Source organism: Amborella trichopoda, chromosome 10 (assembly GCF_054954075.1).
Source record: "Amborella trichopoda isolate Santa Cruz 75 chromosome 10, AtrichopodaSantaCruz75HAP2 v2.0, whole genome shotgun sequence".
In the NCBI taxonomy this organism is placed as follows: Eukaryota; Viridiplantae; Streptophyta; class Magnoliopsida; order Amborellales; family Amborellaceae; genus Amborella; species Amborella trichopoda.
This window is the reverse complement of record NC_142345.1, coordinates 2,102,667-2,126,270: the sequence shown is the minus strand read 5'-3', so window position 1 is coordinate 2,126,270 and position 23,604 is coordinate 2,102,667. Positions and strand designations below refer to the sequence as shown.

General features: G+C 40.0%; 1 protein-coding gene across 6 annotated transcripts in view; it reads right to left on the bottom strand.

Annotated features, from left to right (window-relative positions):
• The window catches only part of EMB2773 (PHD finger family protein), a 60,219-nt gene that overhangs the window by 23,689 nt on the left and 12,926 nt on the right, over nt 1–23,604 (bottom strand). For 5 of the 6 annotated variants that reach the window (XR_016043097.1, XR_016043098.1, XM_020663504.2 and 2 more), the window contains 6 exons: nt 22,688–22,787; nt 22,338–22,594; nt 1,321–1,425; nt 1,033–1,144; nt 285–387; nt 12–198 (listed from right to left, as the gene is read on the bottom strand). Coding sequence is in view for 4 of the 6 variants with exons in the window: in XM_020663504.2 (XP_020519163.1) it covers nt 12–198; nt 285–387; nt 1,033–1,144; nt 1,321–1,425; nt 22,338–22,594; nt 22,688–22,787 (864 nt within the window). In the remaining 2 variants the exon portion in view is untranslated. Of the gene's footprint in view, nt 1–11; nt 199–284; nt 388–1,032; nt 1,145–1,320; nt 1,426–22,337; nt 22,608–22,687; nt 22,788–23,604 lie in introns of those variants that run through there. The other variant, XM_088850037.1, reaches the window with a different exon arrangement.

Below are 23,604 nucleotides of genomic sequence, written 5' to 3'. Positions count from 1 at the left end.
TGTAGCAGTACCTCACAAATAACACTAATGCACTTTAGTTGCAAGAGCTGAACATTATCTACCAAGAAAGTTGTGAAGCTTGTCTTCACCAGTTGGAGAATGCAGCTATCAGCTAAACGTTCTATCGATAAAAGATGCTTCAAACAACCAAGAATACTACAAAGCTTCTGGAGAACGGCATACACAGCACCAGAGATCCTAAATTAATAGAACAAGTTAGAACTACAATATTTTATTTCCAAAATACCTACAATAATAGAGTAACTTGAGGGTGACAAACTGACTTATTCATTATAGATTTCTTCAGTTTGAAACTTCTATTTCTAGGACGGCTTTTCCTTCCCATTGAAACACCATCCTCCCCTTCATCATCTTCGTTTTCATCTCCTAATCAAGGCGACATGCAGTAATTAGCTACCTCTATTGCACATCCCTGAGAAAAATCCAACTGAATGCGCACAACTAAATGCTCATATTTTTTAAGTTTTAAAATAAACAAACACTCAGTTTATGGGAATGTGACATCACAGAGAAATAAAATCCAATAGCTTCTTATGAGACAAAAACACAATAGGTGACAGTTGGAAATTCGTACAAAAACTGTAAAAGAAAGAAAAACTACAACAGAGTTCCCAACAGAAAACAAGACTCCTTACAAAATCAAGCAAGGATTCCAACAACCACCCTCTGGTCCATGAAGGGCTTTTTAAGTAAACGCACGCGGTGTTAAATTCATGGGACTTAGGAGAAGCACAAAGCATACATGGGACAAGTATGCACTGCAGGGAAATCAGGGGTAGAGACACATGAGATTTGTTTTGCTGCATTGCTCTTTTGATCCTTCTATCTTGTTTGACTATTTGAAAGTGACACTTAGTAACCAATGAAAAGACAATATTTAGTTACTAACAGTCTAATATAACTATAGAAGGACAGGAATGACATTTCTTTTAATTATTTATTACTTGTCCTTTTTGCCAATGCCTTTTTGGTACATGAACACGTAAGCTAGAACTAAGATGAGAAATGTACCATTGGCAACATCATCCTCCCTCGGCCTATGCAAAGCACGATAAGATGGATCACAGACATACATGGTCTCCATGATCTGATTCCTTAAGAAGTCTATGATTCTTTCAATAATCTGTAAAGACATCCAGTATGTGTTAGCCAATTCTAAACTCAATTTAAAAACATGAAAGTTCAGACAGAGAAATCAGGGAAAGAAAAAATAATATTCTTATACTAGAACCAAAAATACAACTAAGGGAAAGATAAATAAAATCAACTCAGTGGCATGAGACATGAGATACTTCATACTTCTTCTTTATATAGTTGCTTTGGCATATCTTGGTGAGTCAATATAGCTAGCACGGCATGAGTAGAATCCAAAGCAGAAAGAATGGGTGATATCGTATCAGAATCCTGCAAATATGACAACAAAAAGCTGTATTTCAAACCTAAATGGTAAACATAAGCTTGGGTTTTCAATTCCAGCAGCCACATATGAAACCACAAAGGCAAAAACAGTAGTCAGCTGTAAAGAAATCAAATCGAAAGCAATCAACATATAAGCCTGGAATGGCAAAATATGATCCATTGCTAACAACTGAGAACTAACAATACTTGCATTGCATAACTTTGTGCCCAGTTAGTAAGCCCAAAAGAAACATATAGACAACAACAATAATATTCACGTTTTACAAAAAAAATAATCATACAAGTAATAGCAATGATGATCATCAAAAGAAGTTGATAAGGGAAAATTATCACACATTGCGCAAGAGATGAAATACATAACATCTCACGCATTTTTCTTGGTTTGATTTCAGAGAGTCCAAAGGAACCTCATCATGGGTTATAAATTCTAGGAGGGGAACTTTCCAATGTCGCCCCTCCATAGGGCCAAAGTAGGTTTTAAGAAAACCATTCAGTTGTAGAGAAATATGGCTTTGACATTGGTTGCGAGTACTCTCCTCAAATTGTTGGCAAAAGTGTTCCTGAAAAAAGGATTGGTGTGGCAGATCGCTCATCCACCACGCCAATCAAGATCAACTGGATTGGAGATCCAGCAAAATAAAAAAAGGACACGGTTTCTATGAGTCCATGTAGAAATGAGTCACCTCTTAAAAATGAAAGGTGGACCATGTGACCGGGCAAGTGAATACTATTTAAAATTTTTCTACTCTTTTATATATATTGCTACCCAGATCACTTACAAGTGTTCAAAATACAATTTTTAACTCAATGAAAGAGCCAAGACCTCTCACTTGGATGCCATTAAAAGAAAATTACATTCATCATATAGAACTGAAAATTACAAAAAAGAAGAAAGAGAAACAACAGAAACACGAAATATGAAATATTGCGCACCTTGCCTCAGGTTACCCCCAAAGACTTCGTACACCCCAAAACGGGTCTTCTCCACCGATGGCGCACGTGATCTTGGTTCAAGAACACACCTCACAATTAGGGAAGCTTAGGCAAAAACCCTTAGAGAGAATCACATCGGATTTCCTTGACCAAGGCTCAACACATGAGCATGAGGCGAGGACCTAAGGATAGGGCTTGTGTGGCTTGGGCGTGCCACCACTTAGGGTTAACTCTTTCCTAAACCCTAATTTCGATGAGAGAAGAGAGAGAAGGCTTGAGTGGGGTGTGCCTGCTTTGGTTGCTTTTAGAGAGAGAGAGATACACAGATGATAAAATAGAACCCCCATAGCTAGTATTTATAGACAAAAAACTAGGGATTCTAGGGTTAGGATATTGCTATCATCATGAAGTTTAATCTTAACTTTTGACCTTGGAGACCCATGGGACAAAGAGATCTCAACCATTCATTCCTTAAATCAGCCATTATGATTAAAGGAATGATGTAGAACCTTATCCCTCAGTTTCCATGACTCCATTCCCATCAAATATTTTGTGTAGAGAAAGTATTTAATTCATATTATTTAATATCTTATCCTTTCCTATCTTGGTTCAATTCAATCTCTACACCTTAAGTTTCCAAAAACTTTAAATCATCAGATGCCTTAGAAGGCACATAACAAAATAAGGAAAGTTGTATGGGGTGGGGCGCATCATCCATGTGGTGTCCATGTGGACCCCAAGCCCAACACATTGGTGGGCCCATTGAACCCCATTGAGCCCCCAATATGCTAATATAAATTTTTAGATATTAAAGTTTTTTTGCAACCTCCAAATATTTTATTTTTCTCTTTGATTAAAATAAAACCAGAAAATTGATTTTTCCTTATATAAAAATCATTTTTCAATAAATAAAATACCTAGAGAAGTCTAAAAATTCATTTTAATTACCTATATAATAATTAAAACTTATTTAAACATATTAAAAAGATTTGATGGTAATTGAATCTATAGAGTTAGGATTACGACAAATATATTGAGGACTCTATCCTCTCTAGAGACCGCATCTCACTGCACCTTCTCAAACTGATCCCATGACCCACAATCTATCGTAGGGGTTTATGATTGGACCATCAAAGTCAGCCAATAAGTGGAGAAGACACGATCCTAGACCATGGATTACAAGTTCCTCCTTGAGGACAAGTCCAGGGCTCATTTTAACAGTATGCTCCATGAGTCCTTCCAACACAATCCAATGTTGCAGGGAGTCATCTTCGCAAATGTATACATCACACATCCTTATCCACATGGTTGCTTCCCGGACGACTATCTAGTGTACATACCGTGTGATGGTAATAATGGGGATTTAGGCCCCTGTCCTCTCAGGCCATCATCCATCACGCACAGGGGTCAAATCCATATCCCCTAGCCAACTGTCTTGGGAACATCTCCGACCTCATCTAGGGATGACCCCACATCGAAACCCTTATCGGTGTACTTACACGATGCCCAAGACTACGAGTTTTGGACTTCACATTGAGTCATAGTCAGTCAAAACTCATGTGAGTCTAAGGCATTATCAATGCCCTACAGTCCAAGCTGGACCATACGCCCATTGGAATCAATAATTCATTATATATTTTCAGTACATGCTCTCATAAGGGCCTTTAAATGACCAAAAAACCCAAACAAAAATTCTACTTTTAGGATGGATTTTTAGACTTAATTTTTAAGGGCATGTAATCTTTAACAATGGAGATCATGATTATGAAAAACTAAAAAAAAATTAGAAATAATAATTCTATTAAGAAAACATTTGGACCGTTAGTTTCAAATGTTTTTAGATGGACCACCTATTTGCATCCATCTTTAATATGGATGCTTTATATCTTGGGCCCGCATATTGTAGAAATGCGGTCCAACCCGCATGAAACAATTTTCCATTAAAAAAATAAGTAAATAAGGAAATTTATATATATAGTATACAATGTAGGAATTTTAATAAATAACCCATAGAGTTTTATCAGTTAGCCTTAGCTATTAACGACACAAGGTAAGAAGGTCGAATCCATCCCTCTAACTTTTGACACTCAAAATAAATAAATAAATAGAACATGTTATATCACCTATTAAAAGAAAAAAATCTGCAAAGAGGTTTGAACCTCTGATCGCATATGAAATTGTTATTCACGCTAACCGCCAAAGCCATTAAAGTGTTTTGCTATAACTTATATACTTTATAATGTAAACTAGGCGAACAGCTGATTCAGCCCAAGCACTAGAATGTTACTGGGTAATTCCAAATCCGGATTGGCAATTCTTGATCCCGATAGATGATTTTTAAATCACAAGTTGGGAAAAAAATCTTGCTGGTACAAGACAGAGACCTCTCACAAGAGCAGTTAATAAGAAAGATCGACATTTCGAATTATCACCTCAACTCTAGAAAATGCATTCTAACATCAACATCAAAATCTATCCAACAAACCAATCCCAATTTTAGCTCCCCCAAACACGACATATGGCACACGAGCCAATTTTGAATATAGTTGTTGGGAGTAGAAGTGGGTACGGAAGTCTGGGATCAAACCCACGGTTGAAGCTCCCTACCTTGGGAACACCCAGGAGCATTGTACAGGGAGAAGCATCATATACATCTTATATGTATATGGGAGTATAGTTGTTGGAAACGTCATTTTTGAAATCGGAATCGCGTGTATCATTTTTGAAATCGAAATCGCGTGTCTCAGAAGTTTCAGAATCTAGGAATCGTTGTCTGTATGATTCGGATTTGAGAAAAATGATTCTCACTATTTCGGAATCGCGATTCAAAAAATTAAGAATCGTGTTTCCTATTTGCAAGAATCGATGTCCCTTCATGTTAGAATCGCGTTTCATACCTATATGGAATCACACATGACCCCACTTGTTTCAGTGGTTGCTGAAATCGTGATTCCTAAGAATAGGGAATCATGATTCCTAAAATTCTAGAATTATTATCCCCAAAATTTTTTTTTTGGAGAAATGTTGACTTTTGTAGTGCTATAGAGAGGGGAATTACAAAGATGAGATTAACCGAGAGTTCTCTCTAGGCGGGATTCAAGGTAAAATTAGGTCAGCAGACCGTATACAAAAAATTGGGTTATAAGATTACCCCTTTACAACACTTTACAAGCAAATGCCAAAGATAGGGCTTATAAGTGCCCATACACAGTGAAAATTACAGCGCGATATGTACGAAAAGGGAGCCAAAAAATGTTAGGTTGTGATCCACTGGTCCAGTGCAAAAAAGAATGTTGACCCAGTTTGAACAACCTGACCCCGACTTCTAGCACCCTCCTTCGCAAACCGATATGCGAAATCGTTGGACATCCTCCAAGTATGCGGCCATGAGACGTTCATAACCTTGCAAACGTGGTGGACTTCGTCAAAAATTGGGATCAAGTACCATGGAGGATCACTTGTTCGACTAGCTCAAGAGATGACATTTTTTGAGTCACCTTCAACTATCAGGCTTGGGCCCCAATAAGGGTTGAACGTTTTCAAAGTTGGGAGGAGGGCTAAGGCGTCCGCATGGTGAGAGTCCATGAGGCCAAGATATTCAGAGATACTTACGAGTATATATCGCCATCATGGTCTCGAAAAACACCTCCTGCCCCTACTAGGCCAGGGTTCCCCAAGGAACATCCGTCGAAACTTAATTTGATGCAGCCTTGGGTTGGTGGTAACCAGTTACTTGGCCTTCTTACCCCCTGTGGTTGGTGATGAAGGATGTTTCCTCATTGTGTGAGGAAGAACGTCCCTGGAATTCCTGTCAAGAATTTTTGGTTGGAGACCCAAAAGGTAACCATGGTGGTTACCTTTTGCAAAAGCGCCGGGGTTCGAAGTTCAGAGCCTCGGAAAATTCTTGAGTTTCTTTCCAGCCATACTATCCATATAGTAGCAGCTATAGTCGCCTTCCACAGGATTCTTCCTGCCTCAGGCCAGCTTGAGTCAAGATTGTAGGTTAGAAGGGTTTTTACCTTAGGGGGGGACCCATTCTATGCCAAATAATTGTAAAACCCTGCCCCAGAGGTCAAAGAAGAAGTCACACAGTAAGAACAAGTGAAGGTTTGTTTCCTCCTCACATTCACAAAGAGCACAACTATTAGGGATGGAGACCCCTCTTTTTCGTAGATGGTCTACAGTGAGGACCTTATGTGAGAAGGCAAGCCAATTGAGGGTCTACACTTTTGGGGAGCAATAGTGGAGCAAATTCTAGAAAAGGGATCAAGGGTGGTGGGTAAGGAGGTGAGAATTTTGTAGAACGAAGCAACAAAGAACTTACTGATGGAGTTAGTGTCCAGACAATTTCGTCTCTTCCAAGGGAAAGGAAAAAAAGGGAGTGGAGGGTATTCAAAAGCCGTTGGAAATCCGCGGTATCCTCTTCGGTTAGGTTCCTTCGAAATGAAGGATTTCAAACCCTATGGCCTCCTAAGAGGCTAAATTCCTGGGCTATTGACGAATCCTGGTCTCAGGCAAGAGAGAAAAGGTTTGGAAAGACCTCACAGAGGGGGGTAGGGTCCTAGTCATAAGTCTTGCCAAAATCTCACTCTCGATCCTTCTCTTGGATGGAATCTAATGTGCGTCTTGAAGGTGGCCAGGACAACTAAGAGGGACTTCCAGGCTCCTGACATATTATGGCTTGAGTTCTTCCTGACAGCCAAGAATTTGTGGGGATTCTATATTTGTGCTTTACAACCTGTGCCCAAAGGGTGTTTGGCTGAGTAGCTAAATGCCACCACCATTTCCCTAGTAAAGCAGTATTGTGTTTGCGAAGAACTTTTACCCTTAAGCCACCCTTCGCTTTTGGTAGGCAGACCTTATCCCAGGCAACAAGATGGTATTTTTTCTTATCGTCCTGCCCAGACTAAAGGAAATTCCTCATGAGTTGATTAAGTCGATTTGCCACCTGAGCTGGCATATAGAACAACGACATGAGGTAGATTGGGGAGTTTGCTATGGTAGCATTAATCAAGGTAGTTCTTCCTGCCATAGACAGAAATCTGCCCTTCCAACCTGCCAGGCGTCGGTCAACCTTGTCAAGGACAAGGGACCATTGTTGTTTTTTGGGTTTACCCAATCCCTGGGGCAGGCCAAGATAGGAGGTTGGGAGGTCCTGGATTTTACATTCCCAATCTGGAATGAGTGTTCTAATTTCACCAAGTGACAAGGCAACCCCTAACATACTTGATTTATCTATGTTGATCTTGAACCCTGTTGCAAATTGGAAGCAGCCGAGGAATCTTTTGAGGGTTTTGACTTCAATACGGGTGGCATCCAGGAAAGCCAAGGTGTCATCCGCGTACTATAAGTGAGAAATTATGGGTCCATGCCTACTGGTTTTGAAACCTGAGAGGAGGCCAGCTTGGTAAACATGAGAGATGGATCGGCTGAACACTTCAGCCGCTATAGCAAAGAGGAAGGGTGAAAGTGGGTCTCCTTGCCTGAGAGCCCTCGAGGAAGGGAAGTATCCAACTGGGGTACCGTTGAAGATTATAGAGAAATGAGGGTTGGAAAAGCACCCACTCATCCACTTCCTCCATATCTCCCCAAAGCCCATCTTAGCGATAGACTTGTTCAGGACTGACCAATCCACATGGTCGTATGCCTTTTCCCAGTCTATTTTGAAGATAAGCCCTAGTTTCCTAGTGAGGTGTCTCGAGTGGACACATTCATGGGCCACTAAAGCACCATCAAGTATTTGTCTGCCTTTGAGAAAGGCTGACTGGGAAGGAGAAATGATAGAAGGCAGGACTTGTTGCAGCCTAGAAGCTAAGACTTTTGCCAGAATCTTGTAGGAGGAATTGAGGAGGCTAATAGATCAAAAGTCTTTGATTTCCTCTACTCCTTTTTTAGGGACAAGGGCAAAGAAAGTAGCATTCATAGCTTTGTTTAGAATACCCCTATGGAAGAATTCCTCGAAAAATTTCACAAAGTCAGAGCGAACAATATCCCAAAACTCCTTAAAGGGGGCAACCAGGAAATCATCCGGCCCAGGGGCCTTGTCACTAGCTAACGCTTTAACGGCTTTAAAGATCTCGTGTTTAGAGAAAGACCGTTCTAGCCAAGCAACTTGGGCTTCATCGAGAGTCAAGAAGTTTAGGGTCGAGAATCTGGGTCTAGGGTCAAGGGGAGCAGAGTATAAGTTCTGAAAGAATTCTAATAAAGCTTGTTGAATGTCACCAGGTTGGGTGAGATAGAAATTGTTGATTTTTAACATCGAGATAGCGTTGTCTCTTCTACGACAATTAGCTATCCGATGAAAAAAACTAGTGTTGTGGTCCCCAGCTTTCAACCAAGAAACCCTCAATCTCTGGAACCAGTAGATCTCTTCTTTCTTTAAGGTAGAGAGATACTCCAGTTTGGTCTAGAACCTCAGCTCCTGCTCAGAAGCATTTAGAGATCTCGTTTCTTCAATAATATCAAGGTTCTTGATGGTTTCCAAAAGAGTAGACTTTATGTGCGAGAAATTTTTAAGAATGGTTCTACTTCAGGATTTGAAAGCGTTTGTGAAAAGCTGGATTTTCTTTTGAAGGATAAAGCCTGATCTCCCCGTAACCTGAGAATTAAAGGAATTCCACCAGGTTTGGATGGGGGCAAGTAGGCCCTTCTCTTGAAGCCAATGCAATTCAAATCTGAAAGGCCGAGGACCCCTGGAAATAGCATTCGTATCAAGCAGAATAGGACAGTGGTCTGAAGTAAATTTGGGTAGGGCCATTGAGAGAGATATAGGGAATTGTTCCTCCCAGTTGATAGAAATAAGGAATCTATCTAGTTTTGAGAGGCTGGGGTAGGTGTCGTGGTTGGACCAGGTATATTGGCATCCTTGGAGAGGGATGTCAATCAGCTCGTTGCGACTGATAAACTCTGAGAAGTTCCTCATGTCCGGGGAAACAGAGGTCGAGGAATTCCTCTCATGGGACCAATGAACAACATTAAAATCACCCCCCACACACCAAATGGGGTGTGGAAGGGAAGCAATATAGTCCAAAGTCCATGTCTGATGGTGTGGGAATTCGGCCCATAGACTGCAGAGAATTTCTATGGAACACCATCTAAGATATTGGAGAGAAGAAGAGTGATGGAAAATTCCCCTATAAAGTGGGAGTTAAGAGAGAGGTCGGAAGGATCCCAAACCACCCAAATACCTCTTGAAGCCCCATTTGACGACAGAGAGACCCACTGGCAAGGTCTCTTGCCCCAAACCCGACGGATGAGCTTGAGGTTAGGGTCTGGTAGTTTGGTTTCAAGGAGGACCAAGATGGTGGGGGAAAATTTATGGGTGAAGGCTTGTCCAAGCCCTCTGATGTTCCAAATGAACATCTTCATTTGTAAGAGATGAGAGCAGGGGAGGAGGCCAATCTGGGGGACCTCCTCAGGAGTCCGAGAGTGGATGGAGAGAGAACAAATTTATGGGTGAAGGCTTGTCCAAGCCCTCTAATGTTCCAAATGAACATCTTCATTTGTAAGAGCTGAGAGCAGGGGAGGAGGCCAATCTGGGGGACCTCCTCAAGAGTTCGACAGTGGATGGAGAGAAAACAAGATTAAAGGCTTTCCCAAGGAAAGGAAGGGAAGAGAAGAGATCGCAAAGCTCTCTTTGCCCTCTGTGTCTCACCTGCATTCTACTTTGTGCATCTGCTGTGATGAACCTGTGAGCAGGTCCTTCAGGTCCGTCGTACTCAAAGCCCATTATCATGTACATGATTCGCATTCTGTCTTCCTCTGAGTTAGACCTGCCTTTAGAATGTTCATTGACCTCCTCGATTCCTTGGGGTAAGAAAGAAGTGGTCGTTTGTGCAGAAGGAGCAGCTGAGGAGAAGGTAGGGGGATGAACCGAAGGGTAGAGGTCAAGAGGTAAGGCCGGGAGGTGGAGGGTTTGGACAAGGATTGTCAGGGGCATTCAAGGGAGTCTTTGAGTTCCCGGTGGTAACCTCAGAAAGGAGAGGATGACCAGGGGAAGGGTTAGTTAGAGGAAGATGAGGGAGGTTGTTGTCAAGTATGGCTTCATTAGGGATGGCCTCAAGGTTAAGAGCAACAGGAACGAGGGGGGAGGGGGAGGGAGAGGGAGAGGGAGGTAAAACGATCGGAAGGAAGGAGATAGTAGGGATGTAGGTGAGAAACTGGTGTGTCTGAACAGAAGAGTAGCAGGAGAGCAGAAGAGGGGATTCAGGGGGCCAGACCAAGTGAATGGTTTGGGCCCTGTGGATGTGGACAAGGTGAGGGGTAAAGGAGAGGTATGGGGCCAGGAAGACAACGATGATTTACGGATTAGGAGGGGAAGGCTGTGGGCTCTTTTTGTAAAGGACCACCTATAGCCCGTGAAAGCTGTGGCCTCTTTTTGTTTTCTGAATAAGAACAACACTACAGACTCTTCTCTTTCCAAGAAAACTAGAGTTCCTCTTGAAAAAGGCATGCAGAAAACAAACAAATACATGTACATAGTTGTATATTCGATCACTAAACATTACTCTCTCCATTCAGGGGCTACACTGAGGCTAGACCCACAGTCAAGTCCTGTAGCATACCGTTGTCAAATGCAACAGCATCAAGGCAAGCAGCCCATGGCTGCACAACTTTTGTCAGTTAGGCAGTCATACATGATGCACCCACATCGCATAGGTGGCAGCATCGAGGCAACCCTATGTGACATCATTTTTCCACCCTTTTCACGGGGAGAAAGATAAACCACAAGCAGGGCATTTTGGTCTTCACATGTGATAAAGAGGGGGCTGGAGGGTCACATGGGGTATATAACCCCATAAACAAATTTCTTTGATTTTAAGGGGATTACATCCAACTTGTTAAAATCGAAGTTTTATTTTTCCCTTCTCAATTTTGAACTTGTATGATTTTTCCAACAACTTTCCAAGTTGACATTGAGCTCACTATGGTAGGGTTTCGAGCACACAGTATCGAGTTATGAACTCATGGAGCGTTTCAAAGCAATCAATATCTATTTTACATATTATTCACATTAGAGATAGAAAATGTCAAATGTCTAATGTTACTCTATCATAAACAAAGAGAGTAGAAATATTAGAGATAAATTATAGATTATAAATTATAAATCATCCAAGAATTATCCCAACTATTTGGATCAGCTACACGAATCATGTTCCTCCATTCCACTCTATCAATGACCTTACTCTTAGTCCAATGTTTCAAAAAACGGTCCGCCCACCGCCAAGGCGCCTGCCTAGGTGGCCAGAAAAAATTTCCGCACGCCTCGACTTGAGCACCCCTACACGGGCGCTTGTACCTGGGTTGCCTAGCGCCCAGGGCGCGTTTTATTGTATTTAAGCTCACCCAAGTTTGTATAAAAAAAGTTTTTTTTAACCCTAAAGTGAAAAAAAAAAGAAAAGAAATCCTCAATCTTAAACTTATTTCTGTAAATCAAAAGTACTTTTTGTGGATTGGAAAAGTTTTTTTTTCTCATTGAAATTATTTTTAGGGTGCTATTGGCAGTATTAGAAGACTTTTGAGTTGATTCGTAGTTCGATTGAGGTAACCAACATCGAAGATCAGAGATTGGGTAGAAAAAGTCAATCTATAATATTTATTTGAGTTTTATTTTTCCAATTTGAGATGTCTTCTGCAGGGTCTAATACGGGTGGAGATCCAGGATGGAAATATTGCGCTAACCCTGATAAGAATGACAAAAATAAAATTATGTGCAATTTTTGTGGATATATTTCTAATGCCGGCATAAATAGATTTAAGAAACATCTTGTCAGTATTAGAGGTGATGTTGCCCCATGTAAGAAAGTCTCTGATCTTGTAAAGAAATAAATTTTGGAATATATTGAAGGTGAAAAGAGTAAAAAAATTGCAAAAAAAAAAGATATAGCAGAATTAAAGTCAGGGGCCTATATTTTTTATGATAATATTAACACTAAAGACGAGGATGAAGAGGGGGAAGAAGAGGTAGCCATGGTTGGTACTCAGCTCTAAGACCAAGAGGGCTTTTGGGTCTAAGAAGGCTCGTACGAGAGGGCCTATAGATAGTTTTTTTACACCTAGCCCTGAGACAGTAATTGAGAAAGGCAAGAGAGGAAAGGGGAAAAAACAAGTGAATGGTTGAAAGTGGGTGATTTCATAATACTGCCTTTTTTCATCGCATTGCTAATTGTCGCAGGAGAGACAATTCAATTTCAATGATAAAAGTCACTAACAGATACCTAAGTCAACCAGTTGAGATAGTGCAGGCTATCTTAAACTTCTTTCGGACTCTATATTCTGCTCCCCCTGGGCCAATACTGAGAATGACTTCCCTGAATTTCCTTACCCTCAATAAAGACAAAGCCGTTTGGCTAGATCAACAGTTCACTGAGGAAGAAATTTTACTAGCCATCAACTCTTTAGCCAAAAACAAGGCACCTGACGGATTCCCGATTACACCCTTCAAGGAGTCCCAGGGCACCTTCCGTCCTAACTTCATCAAATACTTCAAGGAATTTTTCTGTCGAGGTACCCTTCACAAAGCCATTAATGCTACCTTTCTCGCTCTCTTCCCTAAAATTGAAGGTGCAGAGGAAATCAAAGATTTCCGTCCAATAAGCCTCTTGAATTCATCTTATAAGATTTGGGCAAAAGTCCTAGCCACTAGGCTTCAACAAGTCCTTCCCTCTGTTATATCTTCCTCACAAACTGCCTTTCTCAAAGATAGAAAAATCCTTGACAGGGCCATAGTGGCTCATGAGTACATCCACTCGAGGCACCCAACAAAGAAACCCGGCCTTATCTTCAAAATTGACTGGGAAAAGGCCTGCGACCATGTGGACTGGTCAATACTCGATGAGACGATGGCAAGAATGGGTTTCTAGGATAGATGGAGAAAGTGGATGAGAGGTTGCTACTCCCATCCACATTTCTCCATTCTTATCAATAGAACCCCAAAAGGCTACTTCCCCTCTTCAAGGGGTCTTCGCCAAGGAGACCCCCTCTCCCCTTTGTTGTTCGCAATTTCGACAGAGGTCTTCAGTCGCTCCATCTCCCGGCTCTATCAGACTGGCCTTCTTTCAGGTTTCAAGAGTAGTAGACAAGGCCTAACTGTGTCCCATCTGCAATATGCAGATGACACACTGGTTTTTATTGATGCCTCTAGTAACGAAGTCGAAACCCTCAAACTCTTCCTAAGCTGTTTCCAAACAGCGACAACAATGGAGAAATAAAAAATGTTGGGTGTAGCCCTGACACAAGCAGAGGTCTGAGCCTTCATTTCGAGATGGGAGTGTAAAGTGGAAGATCTACTGACTACTTATCTAGGTCTCCCTTTGGGACTGGGAAAACCCAAGAAAAGGCAATGGTCCCAAGTCCTAGATAAGGTAGACAAGCGTTTGGCAAGGTAGAATCCTCCGGGAAGGACGACCCTGATCAATGCTACCATTGCCAACTCCCCGGTATACATTATATTTCTATTCCACATGCCAGCCCAGGTCACCAATCGACTAGACCAAATCATGCGAAACTTCCTTTGGTCAGGGCAAGCTAATAAGACAAAGTTCCATCTAGTAGCTTGGGACAACATTTGTCTACCCAAATAGTAGGGAGGACTAGGAATTCGGGTCCTTAGTAAACAAAACCAGGCACTCCTAGGGAAATGATGGTGGTGTCTAGCCACCCAGCCGAACTCCCTTTGGGCTCAGGTTGTACAGAATAAGTATAGAATCCCTGAAGGAGTCTGGTTGCCAGAAAGGAGCCACTGGCACAACGCCTCAGGAGCATGGAAATCCTTTTCCTCGACCCTTTCCCAATTTAGAAAGTTCACTAGGTTTCATCCTAGAGAGGGCTCGAGAGTGAGATTCTGATCCGATTTGTGGTTAGGAAACTTTCCTCTGCGAGAGGTGTTCCCTACCTTCTACTCTCTTGCTCAAAACAAAGAATATTCCCTAGCCGAGGAAATGGTTCTAACAGGGGGACGTAGAGTTTGGAACCCTTACTTCCGAAGGAATCTAACGGAAGAGGAAACAAACCACTTTCAGTCACTCTCGACCTCCCTCCACTCTCTCTTCAGTTCGACTCAAGGAAGTGGTGCCATCATCTGGACTCTAGCTCCCTCTGGTACCTTTTCGGTATCTTCTTTCTACAAAAGCTTAATTCTGCCCCCAACTTTCCCGACGAATCCTACCGCAATCCAATCCAAAGTTTGGGCCACCACTGCCCCACCAAAAGTCCAAACTTTCAACTGGTTTGCTTGCTCTGATAGACCTCTCACAGTGGACCAAGTACAAAAGAGAGGGATCCCGATCCCCAATAGGTGTGCCTTATGCCTATGTGAGGAGGAATTGAACCAACACTTGTTCATCCTATGTGACTATATTTTTGACCTTTGGGGCCAAGTATTGCAACTGTTTGGCATCAAATGGGTCACACCCCTTCAATCAAGGCTTTGATCTCATACGAACTTGACTGATGTTGGCCGAAGGCAGGAAGGTTGTTATGGAAGGCAAAAGTTGCTGCAACCAAATGGTCAATTTGGTTCGAAAGAAATTCCAGAATATTTCAAGGCATTAAACTTCACACACCAGCTCTCCTACACAAGACTATCTCTTTGGTTACCTTTCGGGCCTCCAACCACAAGAATTTTTCCGGAATTCCAGGAAGTTTTTTCCTCACCCAATGGAAAAATGTTCTTCATCACCAACCAAGTTTGGTAATAAGATCTTGTAACTGGCTACCACCACCTCAAGGTTACATCAAACTAAATTTCGATGGGTGCTCCCTAGGGAACCCTGGCCCGACAAGGCTGGGAGGGCCTTTAGAGACCACCAAAGCAATGTCCTCCTGACCTTTTCAGAGTACATTGGCATCAAGGATTCCCACCATGCTGAAGCCATGGCCCTTTTAATTGGCTTAAAATCTTTCAAACCTTCTTGGGGTCTTCACCTCAGAGTGGAAGGAGACTCACAAAATGTTATCTCCTGGGCAAGGAGAACGAGTTCACCACCGTGGTACCTCACCTCTATCTTTGACGAAATTGTTCATACCTGCAGGGCTATGGACGTCTCCTGGAGGCATATATGGAGGACATCCAACGACATCGTAGATCGCTTGGAGAAAGAGGGTGCTAGAAGTCAAGGCCAAGGACAAGTGCAACCTGGGTCCGACTCCTTTTTTGCTCAAGATCAGGGGCACAACTTTAAATAGCTCGTTTTTTGGGTTTCTTATATCACTGTATTTTTGCATAAGCTACATGTAAATCTATGTAACTGGGTGGTTCTGTAAGCCCATTTTGTACATGTTAGGCTAGCACATTTTTTACTGAGTCACCCTCTGAAGGATTATCTCGGTCTCTCAATTACATGTAAATCTCTCCTATGTATTACTCTTCCAGCAATACAATGTTAACTTTCATCAAAAAAAAAACAAGTGATAATTGAAAATAGATTTAAGAAAGAAGATAGAGCCAAGGTGATTCAGTATATTCCTCGGTAATTTTACCATGCGCGCATTTCTTTTAACATTGCTCGCTTGAATAGCTTCCATACAATGTTGGAAGCAATTGGGCAATTTGGGCCAGGTTTGAAAGCTCCAACTCCTTATGAGATAGGAGAGTCACTACTGAAAAAGGAAGTCAAGTACACTAACGAATATCTCAAGACTCATAAGGATGGGCTAAATTTGGGGTTTCTTTAATGACAGATATGTGGAGTGATAGTAGGAGGAGGACTAACATGAATTTGTTAGTAAATTGTCCTACGGGTACAATTCTTTTGCGCTCAATCGACGCTTCCAATGATATTTATGATGCGCATTATATATTTTCTTTCATTGATAAGGTCATTGAGGAGGTCATTTGTTTTGACAGAAGAGACCTCGTATATTTTGGACTCCTTGCGCTGCACATTGCATAGATCTTATGCTTGAAGCAATTGGTAAATTGCCTACTATTAAAAGAATTATTTTTAAGGTTAAGGAGGTTACAATCTTCATATACAGTCACATACTTACCCTTAGCATGATGCGCAAGTTTACAAAAAAGAGAGAGCTAGTGAGGCCTGGGGTCACTAGATTTGCCACAGCCCACCTTAATCTACAGAGCATATATAAGAGGAGGATCGCATTAAGATCTATGTTTGCTTCAGAGGAGTGGAGTAGGTGTAAGTGGTCTAGAGATGCCAAGGGAAAGAAGGCATGAGATATTGTTCTTTCGAAATATTTTAGCGTGGGGTAAAGCATGCGATATTAGTATTTTTTCCCTTGGTGAAGGTCTTGCGCTTGGTTAATGCTGATAAGCCCTCCATAGACTTTATATATGATGCAATGGAAAGGGCTAAGAATGAGATTGCAGAGAATTTGAGAAATAATGCAACCAAGTATACCCCAATTTGGGAGATTATAGATGACAAATGGGATAGGCAGCTCCATAGACTATTGCATGCAACGGGGTATTACTTGAACCCCAAAAACTTTTATGCAGACGCAGATATTGAGTCAAAAGGGATAATTATGGATGGTTTTAATGAGTGCCTTGAGAAATTAGTTCCCGGTCCACATATCCAAGATAAGATATCAACTGAAGAACTAATTTCGTACAAGTGTTCTTTGACGTCATTTGGGAAAGATATGACATTAAGACAGAGAAACAAAGACGAACACGATAGTATTCTTTTGACTTTTGTTTTATAAAATATAAATTTATAATTTTCTTTCTAGTTCTAATAATGTTAAATACCTAAATTAATTATAAAGGTTGCTCACATATTGCAGCTCAATGGTGGAGACAACATGGGAGTAGCACTCCAAACCTCAAAAAGATGGCTTACAGGTGCATACAAAGAGAAGAAATAGGCTTGAGCAAATAAAGCTCAATGACTTGGTTTTTGTTAGAGAGAATCAAAGGCTCAAAAAGAAGAAAAACCTGCCAAAGAAGGACCCTATCTCTTCGAAAGACATGGAGAATGCTTCAGATTGGCTAGTTAGTGACCCTGGTACTGCGGAGGTCTTCACTGGGGAGGGTTTGACATGGTAAATGGTCGAGGAGGCTTCGAGGCAAGCTTCTGATCCTAAGAGGGCCACTCGAGCAACTTCTTCCGCTGGTACTTCACGAAGGGAGATAGAGGAAGAAGAGGTAAATTCAGAAGAATCTCTAGAAGAAGAGGAATATGTTGAAGAGATTGCTGATTCTGATGATGACTGCCTCAATTCTGATGCATATAAAAGCAATGAAAATGATGATTCTGATTCTTATTGATGTCTTAATAGTCTTCTCTTTTCTTTTGTAGTAACTTACTAACTTTATTGCACCATCTTGGTTTGGGCTTTAGACATTTGGACGATTTTATTTTGCTATGTGGTTTATTATTTTTTTGCCTTTTTGGACTATTTCGTCGTGTGGTTTACTAGTTTTTTATAGTTTTGGAAATCAGTTTGTTGAAGACTTGGAGAGTTGGAGACTTGGATGTTATTATGGTATATTTTATGAATATGGAATATAAAGAATATGAGAGTTGGAGACCTTACAATAGCCTATTAGACTTTTAAATGTTTTGTATGGTTTGAAATTTTGAATAAGTTTATTCTCAACCTGCTTACCTGAAAGGTTGAGACATGTGATATGTTTGTATATAAAAACGTATGTTGCGAACTTGCGATATTTTCAAATGGAATAAATTACAAAATTTGACACAAATATATGCATATATGTGCATTTGGATAGCAAATATATAAAAAAAATCTAAGAATTTGCACCACAGGGCGTCGGAGGTTCTGGGCTCCCGCCTAGGCACTGGGCGCTGGGCGCCGAGCACTAGGCAGGCCACCTAGGTGCCGCCTAGCGTTTTTTGAAGCCTTGTCTCAGTCAAGACCATAAGTGGTCATATCTCGTCTTACTACTTCCATCCATGTCCTTTTGGGGCTTCCACTTGTCTTTTTAGAGCCTTCCACTTGAACCAAATCGCCTCTCCTAACCAGTGTTCTTCTAAGTCAACACTTCAAATGGCCAGCCCACTTAAGTCTACCTTCCCTCATCTTATCACCTATTCGAACCACCCCGTAAGTTCTCTCGAATGTATCCATTCCAAATTCTATCTTTTCTTATCTTGCCACTCATCTATCTCAACATCCTCATCTCAACATTAATATTAAGACAAATACTAAATCAAAAAATGCATGCTATATGATAAAGGGTGTGGTTTCCATAAGGTCGCAACCTTAAACAATCCATTTAAGGCACACCTTCAAATTTTATCATAACATATAATTTTGATTAAAATATTATTAAGATTATGACAAAATCTAGTTTCAAATCTAATTATAAAATTTTTAACTCCAAAAATGATTAAAATCAAGTAGATCTATAGGCATATGAAAATCTTTAAAATGGACGGTCTAGATAATGTGTTGTAAGATGCACCTTTTCTGGGAATCAAAATCTTTGGTTTTTTCATAGTCATACATCTCGATGTCGAGATGATCAATTAGAGGGTTTGTCAATATTAAATCAACCTTTTTTTTATGGATTTTTGAGGTTCATCCGTAGTTCTACATTTTAAGGTTGCAACCTTATATAAACTTTTCCCTAAGATAAATCACATATTGTGTTACTCTTTATATTCTTATAAACTTTTTTTAAAATTTATATTCATTGCCCACATATGAACTGATGCATGACGAGCAGCATCCTGCATTTGATAACTTCGGTCATACTCTCGACCTAGACTCTTGACCTTAAGGATTAATGCTTCCTAAACCTATCCCTTATGGCTTTATCTCACATAAGATGATCAGACCCTAGGAGCTTTTATAGAATAATACTCGAGCAAAAGGTAAGCTCTCCCTTCACAAATTAGGAAAGCGAAATCACTCACCAATAGAAACAGTAAAACAATTAAATCGCTCACCATTGTAGTGTGCTATGCTCATAACTGCGCATCATCCTCATGGTTTCATGATGACCCAAAATGACACCCCAATGAGCCTATCATGATGGATCCTACCACAATGATTTTTTTGAAAGAGTCCTACCACAATGATTTCCCCCTGCCACTAATGCATGTTTGTTTCTAGAACACATCCCATTGGTGCACAAATTGGCCAAAGGCCTCTTCACTATCGCTAACATCCCGAAATTTTATTTCATAGAAAAATTTGGATAAAAAATCATTTTGAGTGAACCCATAAACATAAGTCTGCCCATCACTAAGTATCCAAAATTGCCTTGATTCAAAGTCAAAACGAACATATATTGTGAAAACCATTTCAATAACAATTGGGTACGTTTGGGCCAACAAAAAAAGAAAAAAAAAAAGGAAAAAGAAACACCCTCCTCGGCACAAAATTACTAAAAATACCAAAGGCATAAAAATCAATGTCATAAACATCGATTCGGAGATGAAACAGGTGGAGGCACCGCTTCAGGTCAGACCAGTCAAACCAGGCCACTTCACTAGTCAGACAAGTCACAAATTTAGAAGCTCAGAAAAATTATAAAATAAATTGAAACCAGAGGGGAAAACCTAAAAAAAAGAATTATATAAAAATAAAAAATAAAAATTTTAGGAACCAATCGTATAGAACAGTTTGAAAATTATAAACAGACAGTAAAAACAAAAAAAACAAAAAAAAAAAACAAAAAAATTGGTCAAAACCAATTTGAACAGCCCGGTTTCCGAAGGATCGAGCTCAGACCAATTCGAACAGCCCAGTTGCGGACCCTAGACCGACCAGTTGGGGGCAATTGTTCCCAGTCCATACCAAATGATGTCTAATTCATTCTTAATAACATTGACGGAAATTCACATTTGAAATAATTTCTTGGGTGAATTTATATAAGCAAATACTTTAAACTTTCATAAAGGAACTAGAACAATTCCACAGGCCGAATGTGAACATGGATATTCAGCATCGTAAATTGCTCCAGCAAAAATTCAACACCTTTTTTAGTCTCAACTCTAGTTATCACAACAAGCAACTAGAACATTTTGTGACAATCAAACCTTGCACATTGAATCAAACCAATGGTCAATCAGTACTCACATCTAGGAAGTACATATATAATAACTGCCGTTACAACAGTATAGACCACGATCAACAAGTAAGCATGTGAGGACAAAGTTCAAATCTTGAAATTGGAGAGGAGACCCATGTTGAGTCCAATTTGGATTCCAGACTTGGACTCTGTAATTCTCCAACATCTACCAAATTATCAAACAATTCAGTGTTCAAAAACTCCCCGAATCCAACTAGGACTCAGCCGACATAGTTGGACTCAGAAGCCTGGCAGGTCCAAAAGGGCCCCAACTCATTGGTGGCCTGTACTGCAGCATTACATGCCCGAGTTACTGTAGCAAATAAGATGAGTGGACTTAGACAAGTTTCCGAGTAGGGTGTGCATATTACATTATATGATATAAGTAGCAATATGCTCAATTCAATTCAAGCAACAACTAAACATTTTGTTGGTTAGTGCTTGCTGTCCATGCTCTTCATGTTAGGGGTTTGAAACCCCTCATGTACCACCGTACCACCTGATATTTTTCTAGTAGCGGTTTCAAAAAATAGCCCATGGTGAGATTTGAACCTCTAACCACCTAGGAAGAGTCCACACAATCTACCAACATACCATTTGAGCATTTATGTTCATGAAAAGCATGTTATGTATAATATAACATAACTTTTGTTTTTCTTTGTGTTTTTTTGTTTTTTTTTTGGGAAGGGGCTATACTCGGGCGAGTTACTTAGACTCGCCCAAATAACTCGCCTCAGCCAATAGGCAAGTACCTTGGCCCTCAGCCAATAGGCAAGTACCTTGGCCGAATCGAGTCCCGGTACCTTAGACTCAAGCAAGTCCACAGAAACTCACCGAATCCATAACTTTTTTTTAATATAAATAGGGTGGGGAGAGAGCAAAATGCCAAGCCCCATTTCTTCGATTTTTATCATCAATCGAGCTTGTGTCACCCTGAAACTTCCCAATCTCCTTAAAACTTCATTCATTAAATGTATTTTCCATCCTCTATCGAATCCAAACATATTCAGCAAAAAGAATAAAAAATCTTGGATTTGTGACATTTTTTCAATTGAACAAGGATTTGGCCAAAGTTGTTTTCTTGCAAGATTTTGGCAACCGTAGCTCCATCCACCCTGAAAATCTTCCCTAAGCCTATCTTTGTGTTATCAATCGAATTCAACAAAAACACTCAAAATCTACGATTTGCAAGAAGTTGAATATCAAAATTGAATAATCTCAAGTGTGCGCCAATAAAATTAACTTTCATTAATTTTCATTTTGTATGTAAGTTATTTTGATTGCTTCTAATTTCTATTCCTGAATTTTCCAAATTTTTGGTATTTTGTAAGTCTTCTTTGAAGATTCAGTCATTCGGACTCTCTGAGCTAACATTCTCAACTCTTTGAGTCCTACCATGAGTCATGGCTTTAGAACACTTAAATAATTAGAAAATAATACGATGGGAGAAAATAAAAAAAAATAAAAAAAAATAAAAAGGTAAGATAGCAATTAAAATGAAAAAAACAGCCAAGAAATCATACAATACCACCAATAGTGTGAACAGTAGCTGGAAACCAAGAAAAATTTGAATTTCAGTTTCTTGTAGCCTCTAATAGCAAATAAATGTAGGACTCGTAGCATCCTGCAAGACTGAGTTATTATTTATACATTTATTTTATTTATTTATTTATATATTTATTTATTTATTTGCATTTCCTTCCATAACGTAAAGAGAGTTGGCTCATCAAATTTTAGAAAAGAATTTGCAAAAAGCAATCTTGTTTTATCCACGTGCATTGTTCCCATGCTAGAAAAAATTATATCCATTTGACTCCAATGCAATAATAAATGCGAGGTTTGGTTAAATATATGAATGAATCATCATATAACAAGAAACAGGAGCAGATCACATAGGTAACCAAAAACCTCTATTTCAATGTTAACGGGGCATAAAGTAATAAGAAGAACAACTTACATTCTCATTTTCATCAATTGAGAGTCCAAGCCCATGATGAATTTGACGATCAAGAACATTCAGTAGTCTTACAAGGGTATCAACAGGAACCAAGTGCAGTAAATGCTTTGAAGAAATGGCCAATATCTCATTCAAAAGCATTTTTGTATCAGAAATAGCCAGACATGGGACCGCTGTCCCATCTTGTTCTTCGTAAGGGGTCTCTGCTCTTGAACATATTTCATCCAACATATCACAAAATCCTCCAATAATGCCATCTAGCCAATTGAACTAACTCAGAATTAATACGGTAAAACATATCCCAAATAAAGTTTGAACTCACGGCAGCCAGACAACCATATACAACCAACCTTGGTTATCACGAAGCTCTTGCTCCTTCAAGTAGGAGCTACCTTCACTGCGTTTCTTCTTATTTTTTGAACTTTTAGAGGAACCAGAACTCTGCACACTCTACATAAGAACAGAATTCGCAACATAAGAGAAGACCCAAGAAATTTTACAGGAAGCCAACGTGGGCACTATTCCAAAAGCCTATGCATGAGCATGTTCACAATTGCAAGCTCAGATATGTATGCAAGGAACATGTCCTTGCTATTTTAATAAAACAGTGCTGCATGAGCATTTTGTGACTGAGAAAGATATAGGACTCCTATAATGCTGACAATTTTGACTAAACAGAAACGTAAAAAGAAATGATGGACTGTACAATTCCCGGATATGATTCTCTAAGGGGTTAATTACAACGAAGAGGCCAAACATCAGATTTCACATGGATGTAGAAATAACTAAATCATCAAGCAAATGAATTAATGACTAATCCATAGAGTAATTATGTGTGATTGACATCAACCCAAGACTTCTGCAAAATGATACAAGGACCGTTTCACCATGATACCGTGTTCTTTGCTAGGTAGAATAGGGATCAGTAAGCCAACAATGGGAAAGGTGGAAGTCCCAGCGCCCAGTAATGTCAATATAGTTCATTTCCTTTAAAATTAAAAAAATGAAGAAAATGCCTTCAAATCCATCAGGCCTAAGAGGCAGCAAATTCCCACGTGTTCAGAGATATACCTAATCCAGATTCCAAATATTATTGGCAGCATTAAACACACTGCGTACAATATAAACAGGAGGAATTCAACAAACTAAGATTGAATTTAAGTATGATCTTCATATAGAAAACCTCTAGCAATAACATAAGGAAATATGGCTTATTCATTTTGTCCTATAATTTTCCAGAGTCACAGATTGCAGAACTACTGGTTTC